Source organism: Pomacea canaliculata, linkage group LG3 (genome assembly GCF_003073045.1).
Source record: "Pomacea canaliculata isolate SZHN2017 linkage group LG3, ASM307304v1, whole genome shotgun sequence".
Lineage (NCBI taxonomy): Eukaryota > Metazoa > Mollusca > Gastropoda > Architaenioglossa > Ampullariidae > Pomacea > Pomacea canaliculata.
Genome location: NC_037592.1, coordinates 34,436,296 through 34,454,025, shown reverse-complemented (window position 1 = coordinate 34,454,025; position 17,730 = coordinate 34,436,296). Strand labels below are relative to the sequence as shown.

The 17,730-nt window shown below is 34.5% G+C and overlaps 2 protein-coding genes across 4 annotated transcripts in view; one reads left to right on the top strand and one right to left on the bottom strand.

The window, feature by feature from the left end:
* The window catches only part of LOC112559882 (UNC93-like protein MFSD11), a 19,393-nt gene extending 13,349 nt beyond the window's left edge, over window positions 1-6,044 (top strand). For both annotated transcript variants that reach the window (XM_025231352.1, XM_025231353.1), the window contains 2 exons: window positions 593-751; window positions 1,191-6,044. In XM_025231352.1, coding sequence (XP_025087137.1) covers window positions 593-751 — 159 coding nt within the window. In that variant the 3' untranslated portion in view covers window positions 1,191-6,044. The remainder of the gene's footprint in view (window positions 1-592; window positions 752-1,190) is intronic.
* Window positions 4,837-17,730, bottom strand: LOC112559879 (transmembrane protein 184B-like). 2 transcript variants are annotated; one of them, XM_025231350.1, is made up of 8 exons: window positions 17,581-17,730; window positions 16,951-17,190; window positions 14,496-14,661; window positions 14,262-14,352; window positions 13,912-13,987; window positions 13,254-13,345; window positions 12,788-12,957; window positions 4,837-12,491 (listed from the first exon to the last, which is right to left on the bottom strand). In XM_025231350.1, the coding sequence occupies exons 2-8, from the start codon at window positions 17,182-17,184 to the stop codon at window positions 11,893-11,895; spliced, it is 1,428 nt and encodes a 475-aa protein (XP_025087135.1). In that variant the 5' UTR covers window positions 17,185-17,190; window positions 17,581-17,730; the 3' UTR covers window positions 4,837-11,892. The 2 variants fall into 2 exon arrangements, with proteins under 2 accessions (XP_025087135.1, XP_025087136.1); XM_025231351.1 differs by having other exon boundaries at window positions 17,459-17,592.

The window sequence follows — 17,730 nt, the reverse complement described above, 5'->3', positions numbered from 1 at the left end:
GAGAATAGGGCACTCTATACACGAGCTCAATCATATTCCCAGCCTTAAACAGCTGCACAGAATACAACTCCATTGCAAAGAAAGTGACAGTATTGTATTATCTTTTTTTTGAATGACAAGAAAGTTAGAAGCACTTGCAGTTGTGGGAGATTTTCATGGAAAGTTCATGCAAAGCTTGTATGTGACTTATGTGCTCAGCAGGAATCAGATGTTTTTTAGCTTGAATAATCTTGACTTGGGATAATAGCAGAATATAAACCTAATCAAAGCAATGTGTTTTAAGATTTATGAAGAAAAGGCTGACCAAATCTTACGATACAATCTCTTTGTATCTTTTTATAACATTACTTTATTTTTGTAAATAGTAATAAAAATAGATTAATAAAATAGATATTGCATTTTCAACGTTTTCATCATGAAATGAATGGCAAAATAGTATTGTGCTCCAGTTGTGGTTAACGCTATAAAAATTTCACGGCCATTAGAGGGTTAAATATTATTTATTGTACACGAATAAGCAATAAACATATCTGGGAACTTTTTAAGGGAGTGTAATTACAGGCCACTTGTTTTGTGTTTTGTTGTTTTTCAGTCTGTGGCTGCTTGTGCTGCATTTTACTATGGTGGTGTCATAGAGCTCAAGTGGCAGTTACTTATTCTTGTTGCCATGGGAACAGGGAGCCTTCTTTCCTTCAGCAGCATTGAGTGGAAAGCGTTACGAGCAAAACAGGCTGGATACCAGGCAATATAGGTAGGTTTTTAAACTGTAGGTTTTTAAACTAATGCATGAAATTTACAAGCAGGAGTTACACCTAGGTAAAATTTGGCTGTAGTATCCACATATAAATCTTTGTTTGCATAGCTGTACATATGTAGTAAAATATCAATGAAGGTTGAGTGGGCTTAATTATGTATGCACGTTTTAATGCAATATTTTATTTTGCCTTCTGAATATTGTCTTATGAATATTTAGTTGGTTTTATTAGCTGAATAGGTTGTCAGGTCTTCTTGTTTTTGGATGGGTAGTTGCTTAATAGTTTCTTAGGATCTTTGTTCATGCCTAAGTGGCCTATTTGAATTTCTTTTCTTTTTTTTACATTCCCACTTTCTTCATTACAAATCCTGGATGTACAATTCACACATATTTTGCTTAATAAAGAAATACCTAAATCACTGAGCCTTTGTTTCAGGTTCTGATATAAAAAGTCATGCTGGAGGATAGAACAGATCCATTAAAACAACCATGTACAGCTGTTCCCTAATGCAAAGGTCACGAGGATGGGACCTGTTGGGAAATGCTGTGCTAACACTTTCACAGAACTATTTCAGCAACCTTACAGGTCTTTCATTGATACAAATCTGCATGTGTTTGTAGTTGTCATTTCATAGTTTTAATGGATGTTCAAAGTTTATGTATTGCATAGAAACAGATCTAGAAGTGAACAAAAGGTTCAATTATGAAAGCTAATTAAGATTCAGACTTATAAAATCATTTTCTTAAATGTTATGGATAACAGTATCTGTACAAGTCATTTGTCAAGCAAGAAGCTAACGTTTTTCTTGCTCCTTCTATTCCTAAGTTTATCATTTGAGCTTTAAAGATGTTTGCACCTAGCATATTGTTTGAATTTAATTTTGTTTCCTTGTGAGACATGAAGCTGCATGATAAGTGGTTTAGATTTGATGATCTAACAGATAAAGTGTTTACTGTGTACTTCTCCAAACCATGTACAGAGTAAATTTGTATCTCTCCATCATTTAAAATTTTTTCTGTCTTTCTGGAAAATTATGAAAATGGGTTAATTTTTCCTTATTTTGTCCACTTAACCCATGTCTTGTTCTTAAGCACTATGAGCATGCCTCTTACGAGTATGAGTATGCTCTATACAAATCTTGCATTTATTATTACTATTTTAAATAATGAATGCTATTACTGATGATATATGTATAAAAGTATAAAATTAACGTTTTGCTGTGGCAATCATTTTTAATTGGTGGTATATAAGGTATTCACTAGAGACCTCCATTTTTGCCTATCAGCAGCAAGTCTAGCTATGTTGTTCCATGACACTTTTTAGTCCTTTAGTTTTCTCTGTACTGACCTACACCATGTTTCTTTAGGATGATCATATTTCTTCTTGCCATAAGCTGTCTAAACATCATTACTAGTTTACAATAATTGTATTTGTAGATGGTTTCCTTTATCATCATTGGCTCTCAATAATTTCTTGTTCTTCTGTCTTGATTTCTTTCAACACATTTGTCGATTTTAAAAGTGTGTGAAAGTCTGTAAAAAATTTTCTTTTTACTTTATTTTTCTTACAAACTTGTATTACTGGACTGGTTGCAGATGATTTTTTTTTCTACTTAGCTACTAAAATGAGGCTGGTGTATAAAAAAATTCCAGTTTAGCCACGTTTCAGCTTAATTACTAGAACAAGGCTGGTGTATACAAAGCTTCTGGTTTAGTCGCATTCATTGTTTAGGCTCGCCGAGACTAACAGCAGAAAACTTAGCAAGAGGCTAAGCATTAGTCTCGGCAGACAGACAGCAGTGCACCTATACACGTCCATAATTTTTCCTGATAACCATTTTCTTCATGTAATTAACCTACTGATGTTTGCTGTAATGTTTCGATCTGCCATCACATGTTTAATGGCATGGTGTATTTATTTGTACTATTTTCTAAAAGGAGGTAATAGTTTTGTATGTTGAGAGATTGTATCTTGAATGTGTGTTCTTGCATGAGTATCTGGGATAGTGATGTTTATTTTGTGACAAAACCTTTATATTTTCCACGTGAGTGCAATTGGTCTCGGACATTTCCACCCCTAATAACATTCTAGGTTGACAGATTATCCTTTCTTGTCTGGCCAGCATGTCAGAGCAATGTTTTGCCTAGATATCTATTTTTATCATTATTTCCCTTATTTGCAGCTTGCATTGCGAGAAATTTTGCATGATTAATACGAATAGGTTTACATTAAGAGTTTACATTTTTGTAAACTATGAAAAGTGATTTTGGGACATGACAAAAATGGCATAAAGACTACGAACCACAGGCTGTAACAAGCTTTAAACAAACATGTGTGTAGATATATATATATGAACAGATGAAGGTCTTTTTTATTTGCATGATATGAAGATTCCCATATTGCACCAGCACATTTTTCTTTTAGCAGCATTGCCGAAGTGCCTTAGGTGGGTAACCATCTTTCAAGCATTGACAAAAACATTGCACATTCCACTTTTAATAGTACACAGTATTATAGTATGTCTGTGTTTCTGAATGGATAACTATGTAACCTGTTGTGTAAAGCCATTTCACTCTAGAAAAACTGTTGTTTTGCAAGTTCTGTGTTGTCTATGGCAAGGAACAAGTTTTGGGCAGAAGAAATGTCAGCTTTCACACCAGATTCGGACTTTACGAGTCTCGCGTTCCCATCATGCTCTTTGGCTGCAAGACATGGTCTTTGCTCACTGACACCTTGCCAAAGATGGACCTCCAAGGGTACATCAAAGGTGGTTGATGCCATGACAAACAAGAGAAAAGCTGGTTGACAAATATAAAGGAATGGACCAGCTGTCCTATGAGGGACCTTCTCAAACAGGCACAAGACCGGTCTTGGTGGCATGAGCTTTACCTTGGCTGTGTCACTTTGTCTTCCAGATGACAAATGATGTCTTCCACATGATGGTTATCTCCAGTGCCAGTTAAGGGATTAGAAGAACTGGTACGTGGCAGTCGTGACGGATTTTATTTTTCGGCTGAAACGATTCAGTGACCAGTCATAATCAGCATGTCGATATTTTGTCTTTTTACTTTCTTTGGGTTTATTAAGTTGAAAGTTTTTTTTGTGTTGTCTTTTATTTGATTTATTCTGATGACTTGCAGCTTTATATTGTATGCTTCATCGAGGGTCTGGGAAGGACTAGCGTCAAAGGGTTCATTCTCATCAATATGGTCTTAAACATTCATTTTGTTTAAAATAACTTTTTAGAAGTTTTCTTTACTATCCATGATCTGGCTAAATCAATTTTAATAAGTGTGCTGGCAACACAAGTGAATGTCTACATTGTTTTAAATTCTTCACACATAGTTTTTTTTAATGATTTATTCAGAAAGATGCATTACAAGATAGAAAATAACAATTTAAATGAGGTTAACCAAAATTATTGTGGTTGTGTGGACAGTATAATTGTATATGTATTTACCTTGTACAGTACCTGAATGCTTATGCTTCATATATTTTAAGTTTTAGTTTTCTTTTGGAAGGACCTTAATTTTAACGTGTGACTTTTAACTTCATGACTTTTAATGTGATGCCACTGCAGTGATATTAATGTTGAGCACAGTCTCATTTTAAGAGTAAATGTTGATGTTTGAATGCACCAATGCATGCATATGTGACTATTTCTCAAACGGCGACATCTAAAGTGATTATTTACCTTTTTTCTTTTTTAAATAGAAGCGATTATATTTAGTTCATTTCATGGTTTTTTGCTCAGCCAGTGTGGATGTGTTGTTTTGACTACACATTTTTTTTTTTTATTATGGCATGAATTCTTTCTACATTTGGCACTTGTATGCAGAGTTGGACCCATGTGCCTAGCTATGTTTTAGTTGCTCTTTATGGTTGCTAAATGGTACGTTGAGGCCAACCTTCAGGAGGAATGACGCAGTCTCCTACAAATTTGAACCACAAACAGCGGAAGAAGTCTTACCTGACATTGTTGATAGATTTCTAAAGAGAGCTGTGTTAACAAACCAGTTAGCGCAGGAGTTCTCGATGAATGAGAGATCATCCAAAGAATCCACTTACAAGACTGCTAGAATGATCTTTGGAGTTTTAGAATATTTATTTGTAACACAGACCACGACATGCACAATGAAAACAGGATAAGAATTTGTAAGGATTTCTCTGTGATCATGTTCTTTGCCTTTTTCGCTAAACGATGGTTTAAAAAGAAAAACACTTGGCACAAGACAGTCAACAAAGCAAAGATTTTAAACCACAGTGAAATGAATGATATAGCAGTACCATACAGAAAGAAACAATGCTATATGTAGTCTTTTTGGTGGCAGTAATGAGTCACTAAGCCAATTTCAGGCAAAAAAATGGTATGCTCAAACTGACACCACAGCTGCAGATGGAAGTGACTAAACACATATGAGGATAATCAACTAAAAACTGCAGGCATCAAGAACAAGTGTCTTTCTAAACAATAGTCTTTGGACTGCCCCAGAATGACAAACGAACATAACGGAGCCTATTGCTAGTAAGTTCATTTAATTGTCATCTTGGCAAAGAGCATCACAAAATTGACATTTCACAACCTTTACTGATTGATGAGCTCCCTCCCCCTCCTATATCAGATCACCTATTGTCATCAAATCATGATGTCTGATGGCATTTAAAATCTCCAAGGATGTGAGACAGACTCATTATTTTCTGCTAAGATAATGTGGTCCTATCGCCAAATAAGTGTACTGGTTTCTAAATGATGCTGTGCAAATGATTTCCTTGAAATTTACTGCTAGCTGACTCAAGAGGAAAAATGCACTTGTGAAATTTATAACTAAGTGCACCTTCAGATGCTGACAACTTGCTGCATGGACACCTGCAATTGCCACATTTTAATATCTTAATGCCAAACTTAATACTGATTATAATGATGATGAGGCAAAACCCTTTGAAGGGGTTATTAAAACTGTACAGTGGTCAGGTCTGGTGGATATCTATATTTAACAAGCTTGCACTTAGTTTTCCAATATCTGTACAATATTAGCACGTAAAACATTCTTGCTTGAGTGCAATAGATTTATGTGCACAAACATGCTGACAAATGGTCTTGACCAAAATATTCTTAACAGATTGCTTTTTAACACAGTGTTTGTAAATAACAATAATTTTGTATAACACATTGGCAGTTATTGAAAATGGCGGTCATTTAATAACCTCAGCAATTTGCTAAATAGAAAGTTATTCATATCAACATTATATGAGACAGCTCAAGACAAAAAAAAAAAAAAAAAAAAAAAACCCAGCAAAATAAAAAATATGGCTCACAAGGAGTAAAGCCATATTTACCTAACTCTTTCAGGGGTTCATGTATATTGACAGAAATGTAGCAGGTACCGCATGCAATGCACAATATGCAGAGGCTCTAAGAGCTTAGTGTAAACAGAAAATTCATAGTTTAAAATACAGTTAAGGTATACTTAACTATAGCCATGGACAAGTAACTGAAATGAATGAAAACAAAAGAACTGTCATTTTTGCAGACAAATTTCTCCACATTAGACCAGGTAAAAAAAAAAACACCATATCTGAAAGTGTTCTGGCATAACATGTCAGCAAAATAGGAACAAAATCAGGTCATTAACTTTTGCTCATTGACTGGAGTGATTGTCGTCTGTGGGATCTGCATTTAACAAAGATTTCAGCAAAGTTTTTCTTAAGAGTAGCTCTTTACAGTTCTACATGTATAGTTGTAAAAGGTGTACTTGGCCAATGAGCATGAAACTGTGGACTTAAAGATGCTGGGTATGTCTGCCAGCATCAAGCTGTATTTACTACAATGAACACATCAAGCACTCCCCAATTAAAAAACATACCAAAGACTGTCCAAAATATTCATTGTTCAAAATACAGCAATGGAATTTCAGAATAACTCAGTCTTGGATTTTCAAGACAATCCTCTCTGAACTAACTCATACTTGCAACATTAATGGTTTTTGTTTAAAATTTTAAAAAACCATGTGCGTGCGTGTGAAATTGTCCCACTCCCATCTTTCAAATTTCATCTTTTCTAAATAGTTTTCCTCACTCTTAGATCTTTCTGGCTTAAACACGGTAAGCAACTTTTCTGCCTAAATATTTACATTTGTGCAATAACAAAAATAATAAAACCAATTGATGTGCTACAAATACATAGTAATATTTTTTTATGTAAAAATACTACTATAAATTCATCACTTAATCCACTTGGCTTACACAAATTCTTTCCCCACTGTTCTTATATATTTGTACATCACACTTGTGTCTATGTTAAACAGGTAATGAAGATTTTTTTGTTTTTTACGTCTTCTTGTTCATATGGAAAAACATTCAGCATAAAATGACAACTTCTTAAATTTGATAGTTCAGTTATAGAAACCATTTTTATTTAGAATAAATCTATATCAAAATACTTTCTGTCTTTTCCTGTATAGTCATCACCTGTTTGTGTGTTGTCTTGTGAACAAGCATGCATGTTTGTGTCCAAAGGAAAGGAGAGATATAGCAATTGAGTGAAACTAGTTCTAATGTTATGGCTTTATCTTCTATTCATTTTGTCAGTCTTTTCTGTTACGATGATATGTGTATATTTCAGTGCCTGCATTGGAAGTTGGGGGGTTTTTTTTTTTTTTTTTTTTTACTTTCCCTCCAAGCTTCCAGTATGGATTTTATTATTTTTAAAAACTGAAATTCTTTAACTGAAGTGCATAACATTTATAATGAACTTTAAAAAAATGACATTATCACAAATATTAACTACAAAAGATACAAGTATGTCATGGAACACATATTCAAAATAACCAATACTACCTATTACAATACAAAAATATATTGTAGTAACAAATAGTCTTACAATTTTTGTGGATCAATAGCTTTCTCGCAACAGAAAGCTATGAAAGCAATGCCATGAAAAACTTGATCACACAGAGAAAAAAATGAATTTGTTCCCAAGCAAAAGGGATGGAGAATGGTGAAGGAATAGGAAAAAAATAATGTAAACGTTTTTCCAAAATGCTTCCTCTTATATTTATAAAAGGAAACTACTCACAAAATACGAAAAGGCTGAAAGGTGTAAGAAGTGGCGTTTGAAAAATATTTCTGTGACCTAATCAATCCAATCAATGATAGAATGGACTTTCCCCTCAACAGCAACAACACAAAAACCACCAAGGTTATTGAGAAACTTTTCACAACAAAAGAGTTGGCACCACTTGCTGTTGTCAACAGGGAAACTGAGACATCTGGAATCTACAAAAACAAAGTATCAGTTTTGCTGTTCATTTTTAAGATTTTTTTTATATCAACATGATGATGCATGCAATACTTCATGTTACACAACAGCAACTTTAATAATAAGGAACTACACACTTTAAATCACACCTCAGATAAAAATTTATCAAACATATATACTTTACAGATATTGTATAACAAAGAATAACTGAAAGCAACAGCAAATAATTTATTACTTTCCCAGATTTTAAAAGGAAACTAAGCAGAAGTTTACACTTTTAAGAAATCTGTGTACCTGGTAAAGCCAAAAAATTATATAAGTTTCATCATATGCATTCATAAGTAATCACCTAGAGCTGATTATTAATTTCACACATGGGGGACCAAAAAAAAAAAAAGGCAAGGAAGGGATAGCACTTCAACTGGTCAAATAATACTCTTCCTCTCTAAATCCCAACACTATCACTGGCATCACTTGTATACATATTCTGCAATAAAATTCATGATTTTACACCACCTTTATGAAAGTTCCCTTGACTGTGTCAAAGAAAAAAAAAAAGGAACAAAAATGTATTCGTACTGTCACAAGGACTTGAAACCTTGCTTATGATAGAATCAGGTATAAGGATATATTTTACCTCTATTTGCAGCACAAAGTTGCTTGAATAACACATATAAATGTGCTTATTGATTGATTTTGATTGAATACCTTTTTAAAAATGTGCACACTTTAATACTATTATCATTTCAAAACATTTTCTCAACAGCCTATTTTACATATTTTGTACCTGGCTTTGCACATCAATTCACCATCAATTCTGTTACACAGATCAGCAGATAATAATGTAATTGTATACAATTATGGCAGCAACAGCACAAAGATGGGCAATCACAAGCTCTGGCCAATTAATCCCCCTCACCATCAAGGGGAAAAACACAAATCACAGGAGCTCAGAAAATATGGTTAAGAAACCAAAAAAAGTGGCAACTATGACTAGTTGAACATCATTCTGCAAAAAGCATGAAAGTGTGTGACCTTTTTTGAGGTTCTTATGTGCCAAAACAAGTTTTACAGCCTGCCTTCATGCTGCGGAAGCTAGAGAGCAGGGCTGGGCACAAAACATTAACACATATTTTGATTATAAAGTGACACGAGTTTGATGGGTACAGATGATCACCACATTGTACTATAAACTATAATGATCCATGCAGCAGGCAAGAATGTCAAGGCAAGCAAGGGAAAAATGTTTGAGGAAATGGAAGGTGTGGCTAGAAGATTGGTAGGAGAAGAAACTGGTGTATCCTCTTGATAATGCATACATAACAATATTTAACTGAGATATACAGAGGAAACAAACCCAGCAATGGCAAATGAGAAAAATAAATAATGTATAATGTGCAAAGGTCTGTAGCACAAAATATGGCATATATACAACAGCATCTATTTATGCTAAACAGATATTCTGATTTGTTGCTGGACAATTACAAATATAGAAATAAAATATCTACCCAGCACCTTACAAACATATAGTTCTCTTAGTTCATTAAGGTCATTTGTTCCCCAAAAACAATGTCATACTGAGAACCTTCTTACTTATAAAAACCTAACAAAAAGATACCTATGAACAAGCCATGTAGCTTGTGCTAAACACCAAATCTTGTTAAATTCTTACCACATCATTCCCCAACTAAGTACTTTTCATTACTTGCTTGATTCTATGACTGTTAACTCCTTTCAATTATCTACTTACGTCTTTTTCCTCATGTTCCACTGAACTAAAATTAAGCTTTGTTATAAGCAGATCATTTCTTGAATAGTCCACCTTTACTCTGCCTACTCTCCCTCCCACTCAAAGCTCACACCAAGAAATGACCGAAGTAAATCAAGAAACCAGTTTGTTCATATTTACTTTAAGCCGATGTAAATCCACTGCTTTTGTCATTTTACTTTCTGGCTGTACCAGCTTCTTTCAGAATTAAAAAAAAAAAATTTAAGGAAACATGATGCATGAGATTATTACTGCTATAATATTTGAATAGTCTGAGCAGAAAATACACTGCATATGCCTTTTGCTGACATATGGTCATCACATCATACTTTAGCTGCTTGAGAAGCACAGAGGAACCAATACTGAGTCTGTCAAAATCATCAAATAAAACAAAATTCTATTTGTTAAAAATCACCATAATAAAGCATTAAGTTAAATAAATGTTTCTGCAATCAAGAAGACAGCATCCATCTCTCAGTTCCCATTTTCTCTGGCTATCCACCAGCCTTGAACAAATTTTCTGAAAGAGCACCGATAAATATGGTAATGTTTAGATTATATTTGATCAGAGACTCGAAATAAAATTTGTAATCTTCAGAAATCATTCAGCTCAAATGAAAACACCTAAGGAGAAGAAGATCTGCTTGTTCACAACTATGGGTCATTAGTTCCACACAAATAGGAAACATATGCCTAAAATTAAATGGCAACATACTTCAAAAATCATGAAAAGCAAAGGTGGCTGAGTCTTAGCAGAAAATTTTCTGCTAATATAACACTACTCACAGTAAATAACCATTTAAACACTATTTTTGGACATAAGTTTACTTTTCTGCAAGATATGTTCACAGGAATGCAGGACACAACTTTGCATACCATAGGTTCCAGAACTAACTTTTTTTCACGGACACTATCACTGACCTATGTATATATTATCACACCTGGAAATATTTTTACATTAACAGAAATAGGATATGTGATATCTTATAAAACTGACATATTTTGAGTTCAGCTCAATTTTTATGGCTGACAAAAAGAACAACAAAATATATGTCACTACTCTGTGCTGTACACAAAACACATACAGATCTATATTATATACAAGATTATGAAAAATTTCTGTAAGTTATACACAAAATCAGTGTTTTGATATATAGAGGGACTTAAACAGAGTTTTTTAAAACTTAATAAATAGACAATTGGTCCTTAAATGTAGGTATATCTCAAATACAGCAAAACTGAGTGATACATTTCTCTTTCAAGTGATAAAATAAATAAATAAACACACCTACAATGTTTATTTGAATTTTAGAATTCAGAGGTTGAATAATGTGACCTATCACTAGAAATGCCTTACGTTCATGATACTTAGGAGATTCACACTCTGATAGGCTTATTTGTCGAATGTCTCAAGCTTTTTAGGTGAACAATGGTCTAGCATTCATGAAAAAAACTGTGACCAGAGAAAATGATCCGCCATAAAAAAGCAAGCATTTTATGATTGTTTCTTTTCCATTTTTTATGTTGTCTGCAAAACAAGCCCTTCTTACACAAATACATTAAAATAATACATAGAACATACTTTCTCTCCCTGTAAAATCCAAGATTTAAGACCATCTGCTGACTGCATCTTAAGAAACATAAAATTAAAACTATAAACCAGGTGCTGACAGATCTATTTATTGTGAATAGCACCAGAAAAATGTATGCAAAACAAGAAAAATATTACAACAGTTAAAAAAAAAACATTCCTGAAAAATCCTTTATGCAGCTCAATTCAATAGCTCAATTGCTATGCAAAAAACAATTAACAGAAAGCTCTTTAGAACATGTACTAAACAAGGCTTGGAATGTGTGAAATCTGTGAAAGTGATGAATTTATTCCAGTCTGGCTGCATAAGATGCTGACAGAAATTTGATTTTCAGCTCAATGCTCTATTTTTCTTTTGCTCTAAAGATGCAGACAGCAGACAGAAAGCCCTTGTTGCTAACCTGCCACCTTCTAAGTCTGTATGACATCCATCACAATGTAATGTGGAAACAGCTACAGCAGCATTCATTTTTGACCCCGTGTGCCCAGCTGCCTTGCTGCTTCAGCCCTCAGTCAATGCCTACTGAAACTCATCATCGGAGCTAAGCAGGGTGGTCTTCTCATTAAAGCGATTCTTACGCCCTGGGACACCCACAGGCTGAGATTGCTGTTGGAGAGTGTTGGGACTTTGAGACTGACCCAACACAGGGCCACCTCCCCCACTGCTAGACGCCGCCAGGCCATTCTGCTGATGGGTTGCAGGGCGTTCCTGCTGGTAGTAGCCATCACGGTTCCATGAGTACTCGCCAGCATCATCATCGCGGTGATATGGAAGCTGCTTAGAGCCTGCATGCTGTGTGTGTTGTGTGTACTGTTGGTACTGAGGGTGAAAGTTGTGGATGGCATCCTGCATTATATCCCTAGGGTTCATGGTTTCCTTCAGCGATGAGGAAATGCTCTGCAGGGACACTGTGCGACCATGGCCTGCAGTGGGACCAGAGCTGTAGACGCTGTGTGGAAAAGCAAAGCGCAAAGCTACTGCCGCCAGAAACATCTCAAGTCCAACGAAGAAATTCTGCCAACCAGCTGATACTGTACCCACTCCAACCTTCTGTTCTCCATTGTGAGAATAGATGGGACTGATAACATTGGCTTTTTCAAGGATGGCCAACACCACACCTGCAAACAATATTCAACCTACAGAGTTGCCACTTGATAAGGGCTATAGCTATCTAATAAGACATCAATAATGCAAACAATTTTGTACATATTTAGCCACACCAGTTTACAACTGTTTTCAAAATTACAAAATCACTCTCCTAAGTTAATTTTTCATTTTCAAAATAAAGAGCTGTGGCTGTGCTGGATTGACTTGTTAAAGCATTTTGACTATCCTTCATAACAAAAGTGTATATGTTTAAACCAATGAACAACAAAAGTGACACACAAAAGTTATTACCACTGATTAGGTATACCTTGCCAAAAGGAGAGGAAGATGACTGACTTGATGATGCAAAATTTGAGAACTGGGTCATATGGACTGAGGAGCTCTCGGGTGGCAAAATAGAAGAGGAGCAGAGCATACAGAGCCAAACTGACGGAAATGTTGTAGATGATAGTGACGTACAAGTAGCCACTTGCTGGCCTAGACACATATCAAAATATGTAGCTTGCCTCCTGATCTTTTTGCTGCGGCTATAACTTTTTACTTAACTCACCATGCATACCTCTCGCACCACTTCTAATTAGGCAGGTCAATAAAATACTTAAAATAAACTTCTTTTTGGATGATACACAAGCACATTGCAAATCAATTTATCTGTTTCAAATTTCTAATAACTTGCCATATTTAGAAAGGATAAATTATGTTGATGGTCTGGAATACCTAATTTATAGCTAAGATCAATTCATGTGCAAAGAAATTGCTAAGAAAAAACTCACGAAAAGTTGCCATCCTTATAGTAGCCAAAAGCCTGAAGAAGTAGAGTCAAAATGGCCATGATGGGCTTCACAATGCAAAATTGCAAGGTGGCCTATAACACATTGTCAACAAGAAAACACCATGTGTAACATCTTTTTTTTTTTTAATAGCTGAGCAAACTGCTACATTTTCAAAGTTTTACTTTATCATACATGAGTATCACAGAATTGAATAAATTTCTGAAAAAATAAGATAGCACAAAACAGCAAAAAAACTATTATAAAGGATATAGCTCTATGAAGGAAACCCCAGGTTCTGATTCTAAAGATAAAAAAAAATTATCTGACCAAATAGAAGGGGGGATGGGGGGGAGGCAAGATGATGACCTGAAAATAATATTCTAATTATTCTACACACAGATATACATGGTTGGATTGACCACTGTCACTTTTCTCTCTATTAATCTCATTCAAAAGTCTCAAGAATTGTATTTGTGTAGAAGTTTTTGTTGGAATATCAGCCATTGTACATGCATAATACACAGACAACTGTAAACATTTGCTAGGGAGTTGTTAAGGCATGTGATCAATCATTCTTCAGTTCAATATTTGGTGATTTACAACAAAAATTTAAGCAGGTCTTCTTGCAATGCACAAACCTGTTTGTTTAGATTTATACCTGTTTGCAAAAACGCAGAAAACCAATGGTGTACTGACGTCCTGCTAGGCAGCATGTGCACCAAAGCCAGCTTGATCTTTAAAAAAAAAACCAACAACCTTTTTTAGGTTTTGGCAGGCAGAACTATAGATTTAACTATAAATTAACTTTACTTACAAGCCTGTATGCATGCACAGATGCATCTTCAGATTTTGAAGTTTTCCTGCTTAGTATTTTTCAATTTTTCTTGATAACAGGCCACCAATTATGTGACTACTTGGCAACCTGTCTTGGCCTTAAAGCATTGAAAGAATCTTACCAACTGGATCAGTTTACTTTTCTATTCAGAAGGCAAAAACCAAAAAACTTACCTAATTGGTTTACCCCTAATTTCTGACATGATGGATCCCTCTCCTCCAAGATACTCATAGCACAAGCTCAGGAAACTGTATATTACGAATGCTGGAATGAAGGAAGACAAATGTTCCAACAAACCGTCATGATAACAGAAAGATTAGCTTTATTAAAATATGTTTCTAACTTACTATCGATAAAGTTTGATTTGATTAAAGATAAAGACAACAGGTGAAATTTTAGCAACTTGCCTTCATAGCAATCTCTGATGCTGTCAAAATAGACATAATAGTTGTCATTGTTGAAAAACATGAGGCTTAGAAAGGAATCAAAAGAATAGATTGGCACAATAAACAGCACTCGCACAATCCATCGCTGTTCATTGGGGCATGTGTAGTATCGAAGGTGGAGGTATATCTGAAAAAAAATTAATAAGCATGTAAATATAACAATTAAATTAGAATATCTAAGCTTACATATTTAAAGAAAATCAGCCTAAATGGCTTGGCAATAATGCTTATTTTCAACAGAGTATTGGGAGAAAATAAGTGATCAACGAAACAAGCTGTTAACTGAATTCTTATAATTTAATACTGTAATAATCTCATAAATTATAATTTGTAGAACAAGAATTTTCTGTGCTAATGTTAACTGCATACTGACTAAATGTATATATTCTGATGGATGATGTATGGATAGATACAGATTAATAGCTGTCTACACTCTTACTCTCTCCTAAGTTCTAGATGGGAGAAGGGAGATTGGGGGAGAAATTCTGCTCACCTGCATGCAGACTGCTATAAACTGTTAAACTGTGCTCTGCTTTTATAATTACAACAATTTTACTCTCCTGCTAAAAATATCTACAGAGATTTTCTTTAGAGGCTTTCAATTCAATCAAAGAAGTGACAATCCAAGATAGCAGGACTAAAGCTTAGTATAACAGTACAGAATATACTGTTGGCAAGAGGAAAATGATGAAACACTGAACAGTGCTATCTCAAAAGAAAAAAATTGCAGACAGTTTGAAAGTAACTAGACTAGATAGCTTAACTGGAGAATTCTATAAATATGTTCATGACATGGTCTTAACTGGAAAGGGACGCCCAGAACCGGGTCTGATGGCGTGGTGTAGTTGCGGCCCTATGCTCCACTGGGGGTGATTAGTAATAAGAAGAATAAATATGTTCTGCTTTTTCTGACCCCCTTATTTAAACAATCTTTTTGATGAGGGTCTTTTTGTTGACCAGTGGCCTCAAACAAAGTGAGCTTTGTAGTCCTGTACTGTTTTGTTTATAAATGAACAAACTAGTATGTGTGTATATATATAAATGAGTAAGCAAACAGTATTCAGTTGACCCTTTTAGTCTTTGCTGAGGAATTTGCCCTTCAAAGCTGAAGCTAAACACTCTACCAGTGCTCTAATTAAAATTGTAAGCCTTGATGTTAATCTCAATAATGCATGTCATGATTCTTTATTACTTAATGTCTGTAGCAAAACTATAATGGTGGCTTTCTAACTTTTAATGGTACAACATCGTGTAATAACCAGTCACCAGACACTTCAGTCTCTATTTCACTGAGTCAAATCATCCCAGTCATGACCCTATCATCCAAAGTAAGACTACAATGTTTCTAAACTAAAACCCAAATCATCCCAGGCCCAAATGACACAAACAGTTATTGATGTAAGATATCACCAACAGAGCCAGCTCCCTATCTGAGCAATACAAACAAGTTTAGCCACTATCTTATTAAACAAAAATAGCCAATTGGCAATACACATCTAGAGAACATATCTCACAATGGCTAATAAATACGGTACAAATTAACCATTGCAAATGTAAATAAGTAGAAAAGTTGAAGTGAAAAAAAGAGCTAAGCAGCCACTAATACACTCAGTTTTATCAAAAGTGACCATCATACTACATAAATAGTAAAATACATTACAAACTATTAATCAGTCATTAACATACTTAATAATATACTTTATCTTGAGAATTATAAATGATAGAGATAAGCAACACATAGTCATCTCAATTTAAAATTTGTTCAAAAGCCATTTGAACATTAATTACATAAGCCAATAAATTAAGTCTTAAATTGCCAAATCCTGACACTGAACTCTTTATTAAAAATGAAACCTCACGTCAGCAAAACTTATGAATGTCTAAACTATGTCCACTAAAGGCAGGACTTGGAAAAAAGTCATCACTTTTTTTCTCAAGTGACTTTCACCTAGCAAATACCAGTCAACCTTCATCACACTGATTCTCTTACCACCTTTAAGTCTAAACTTAAGATGCATCTTCAATGACTCTGTCCTGACCATGAACATGCATAATGTGTCTGTATTTGCTTCATGTATAAGCAGGTATATCTGTTGTAGAAGTGAAGATGTCTATTATATGTGAATATTGGTGCAGGGTTGTTGGCGATCCAGCTTATTTCTGTATTATTTTTGTAAAGTGCTTTTAGCAAATTTTTGGAAAGCACTATATAAATGTTTATTATTATTATTGTTATTAAATATCAAGCTATGTGGATACACAGCCTTTGCCAGAAGACACAGGCAGGGTAGTTCTGGTCTCTAAAAATGTACTGGTTTTCATAATCTCAAATTATTCAAATGTGAAGTTTTTATTTTTTATAGACATAGGTTACCTATGTTTTATCAAAGCTAAAAGTTTTATTAGCAGTATTTACCTGATGAACAGTAATTAGAATAGCTGCAAAGGCAAAGGTGCCAGCAATTCCCTGAGCTGCAGGAGTCTGAAGAAAAATTAGAGGCTGAGGTTGAGTTATATTACTATCGGTTGTGTTGGTGGAAACAGGCATTGCAGTTCTGTTAATTGTACTTGCACTCATAGTGGATAGAGTGCTTGACAGAAGTGAAATATTTACAGTGACCGATGTTGGATCAAGGGTCGTGTTCTGCATGCTTATCTGCAAAAAAAAAAAAAAAGGATTTTAAAAAATCAACATTTTAATAAAAATTGTGATTAAGCAGGAACATTATTTCTGGAGGATTCAACAGCGAATGTAACAGGTTGCTAATAAAATCGGTTACGATACGGTGTCGTGCTGTAAAATACTAATTTTTGCTTAGACTGAACATACATTTTTCACTATCTATCTATATCATTTCTGCTACTGAAATGAATTTCTAAAATAATGGTACATTTGGTATTTATGAACTCACACCTCTATTCACCTTTCATTAAGATCGTATATTTTCAGCTGATCGCAACAGATTCTCTTTACAGTCAGAGTTCTGCACCACAATAAATGAATAATGTAATTAGACAGGCCACCCACGTAAGCAACAAACTTTACCTTGAAAATTATATTACAAAAATTGTAACATCTTGAATAGAATTTTAAGAAAAACCACAATGGGGATGATCCTTCAGAAAAGAAAACGTTGTTTGATTACAAACTAAACGAAACATTGATGTTTGCAAATGGCGAAACACGGAAGTGACG

What these genes read in the sequence shown, in the direction of transcription:
- LOC112559879 (XM_025231350.1), bottom strand. Translation starts at nt 17,184, where the DNA reads ATGCAGAACACGACCCTTGATCCAACATCGGTCACTGTAAATATTTCA. An exon ending in CATCAGAGATTGCTATGAAG is followed by an intron (nt 14,353 to 14,495) that starts GCAAGTTGCTAA and finishes CCTTCATTCCAG; the next exon opens with CATTCGTAATATACAGTTTC. An exon ending in TTCTGCGTTTTTGCAAACAG is followed by an intron (nt 13,346 to 13,911) that starts GTATAAATCTAA and finishes AATGTGTTATAG; the next exon opens with GCCACCTTGCAATTTTGCAT.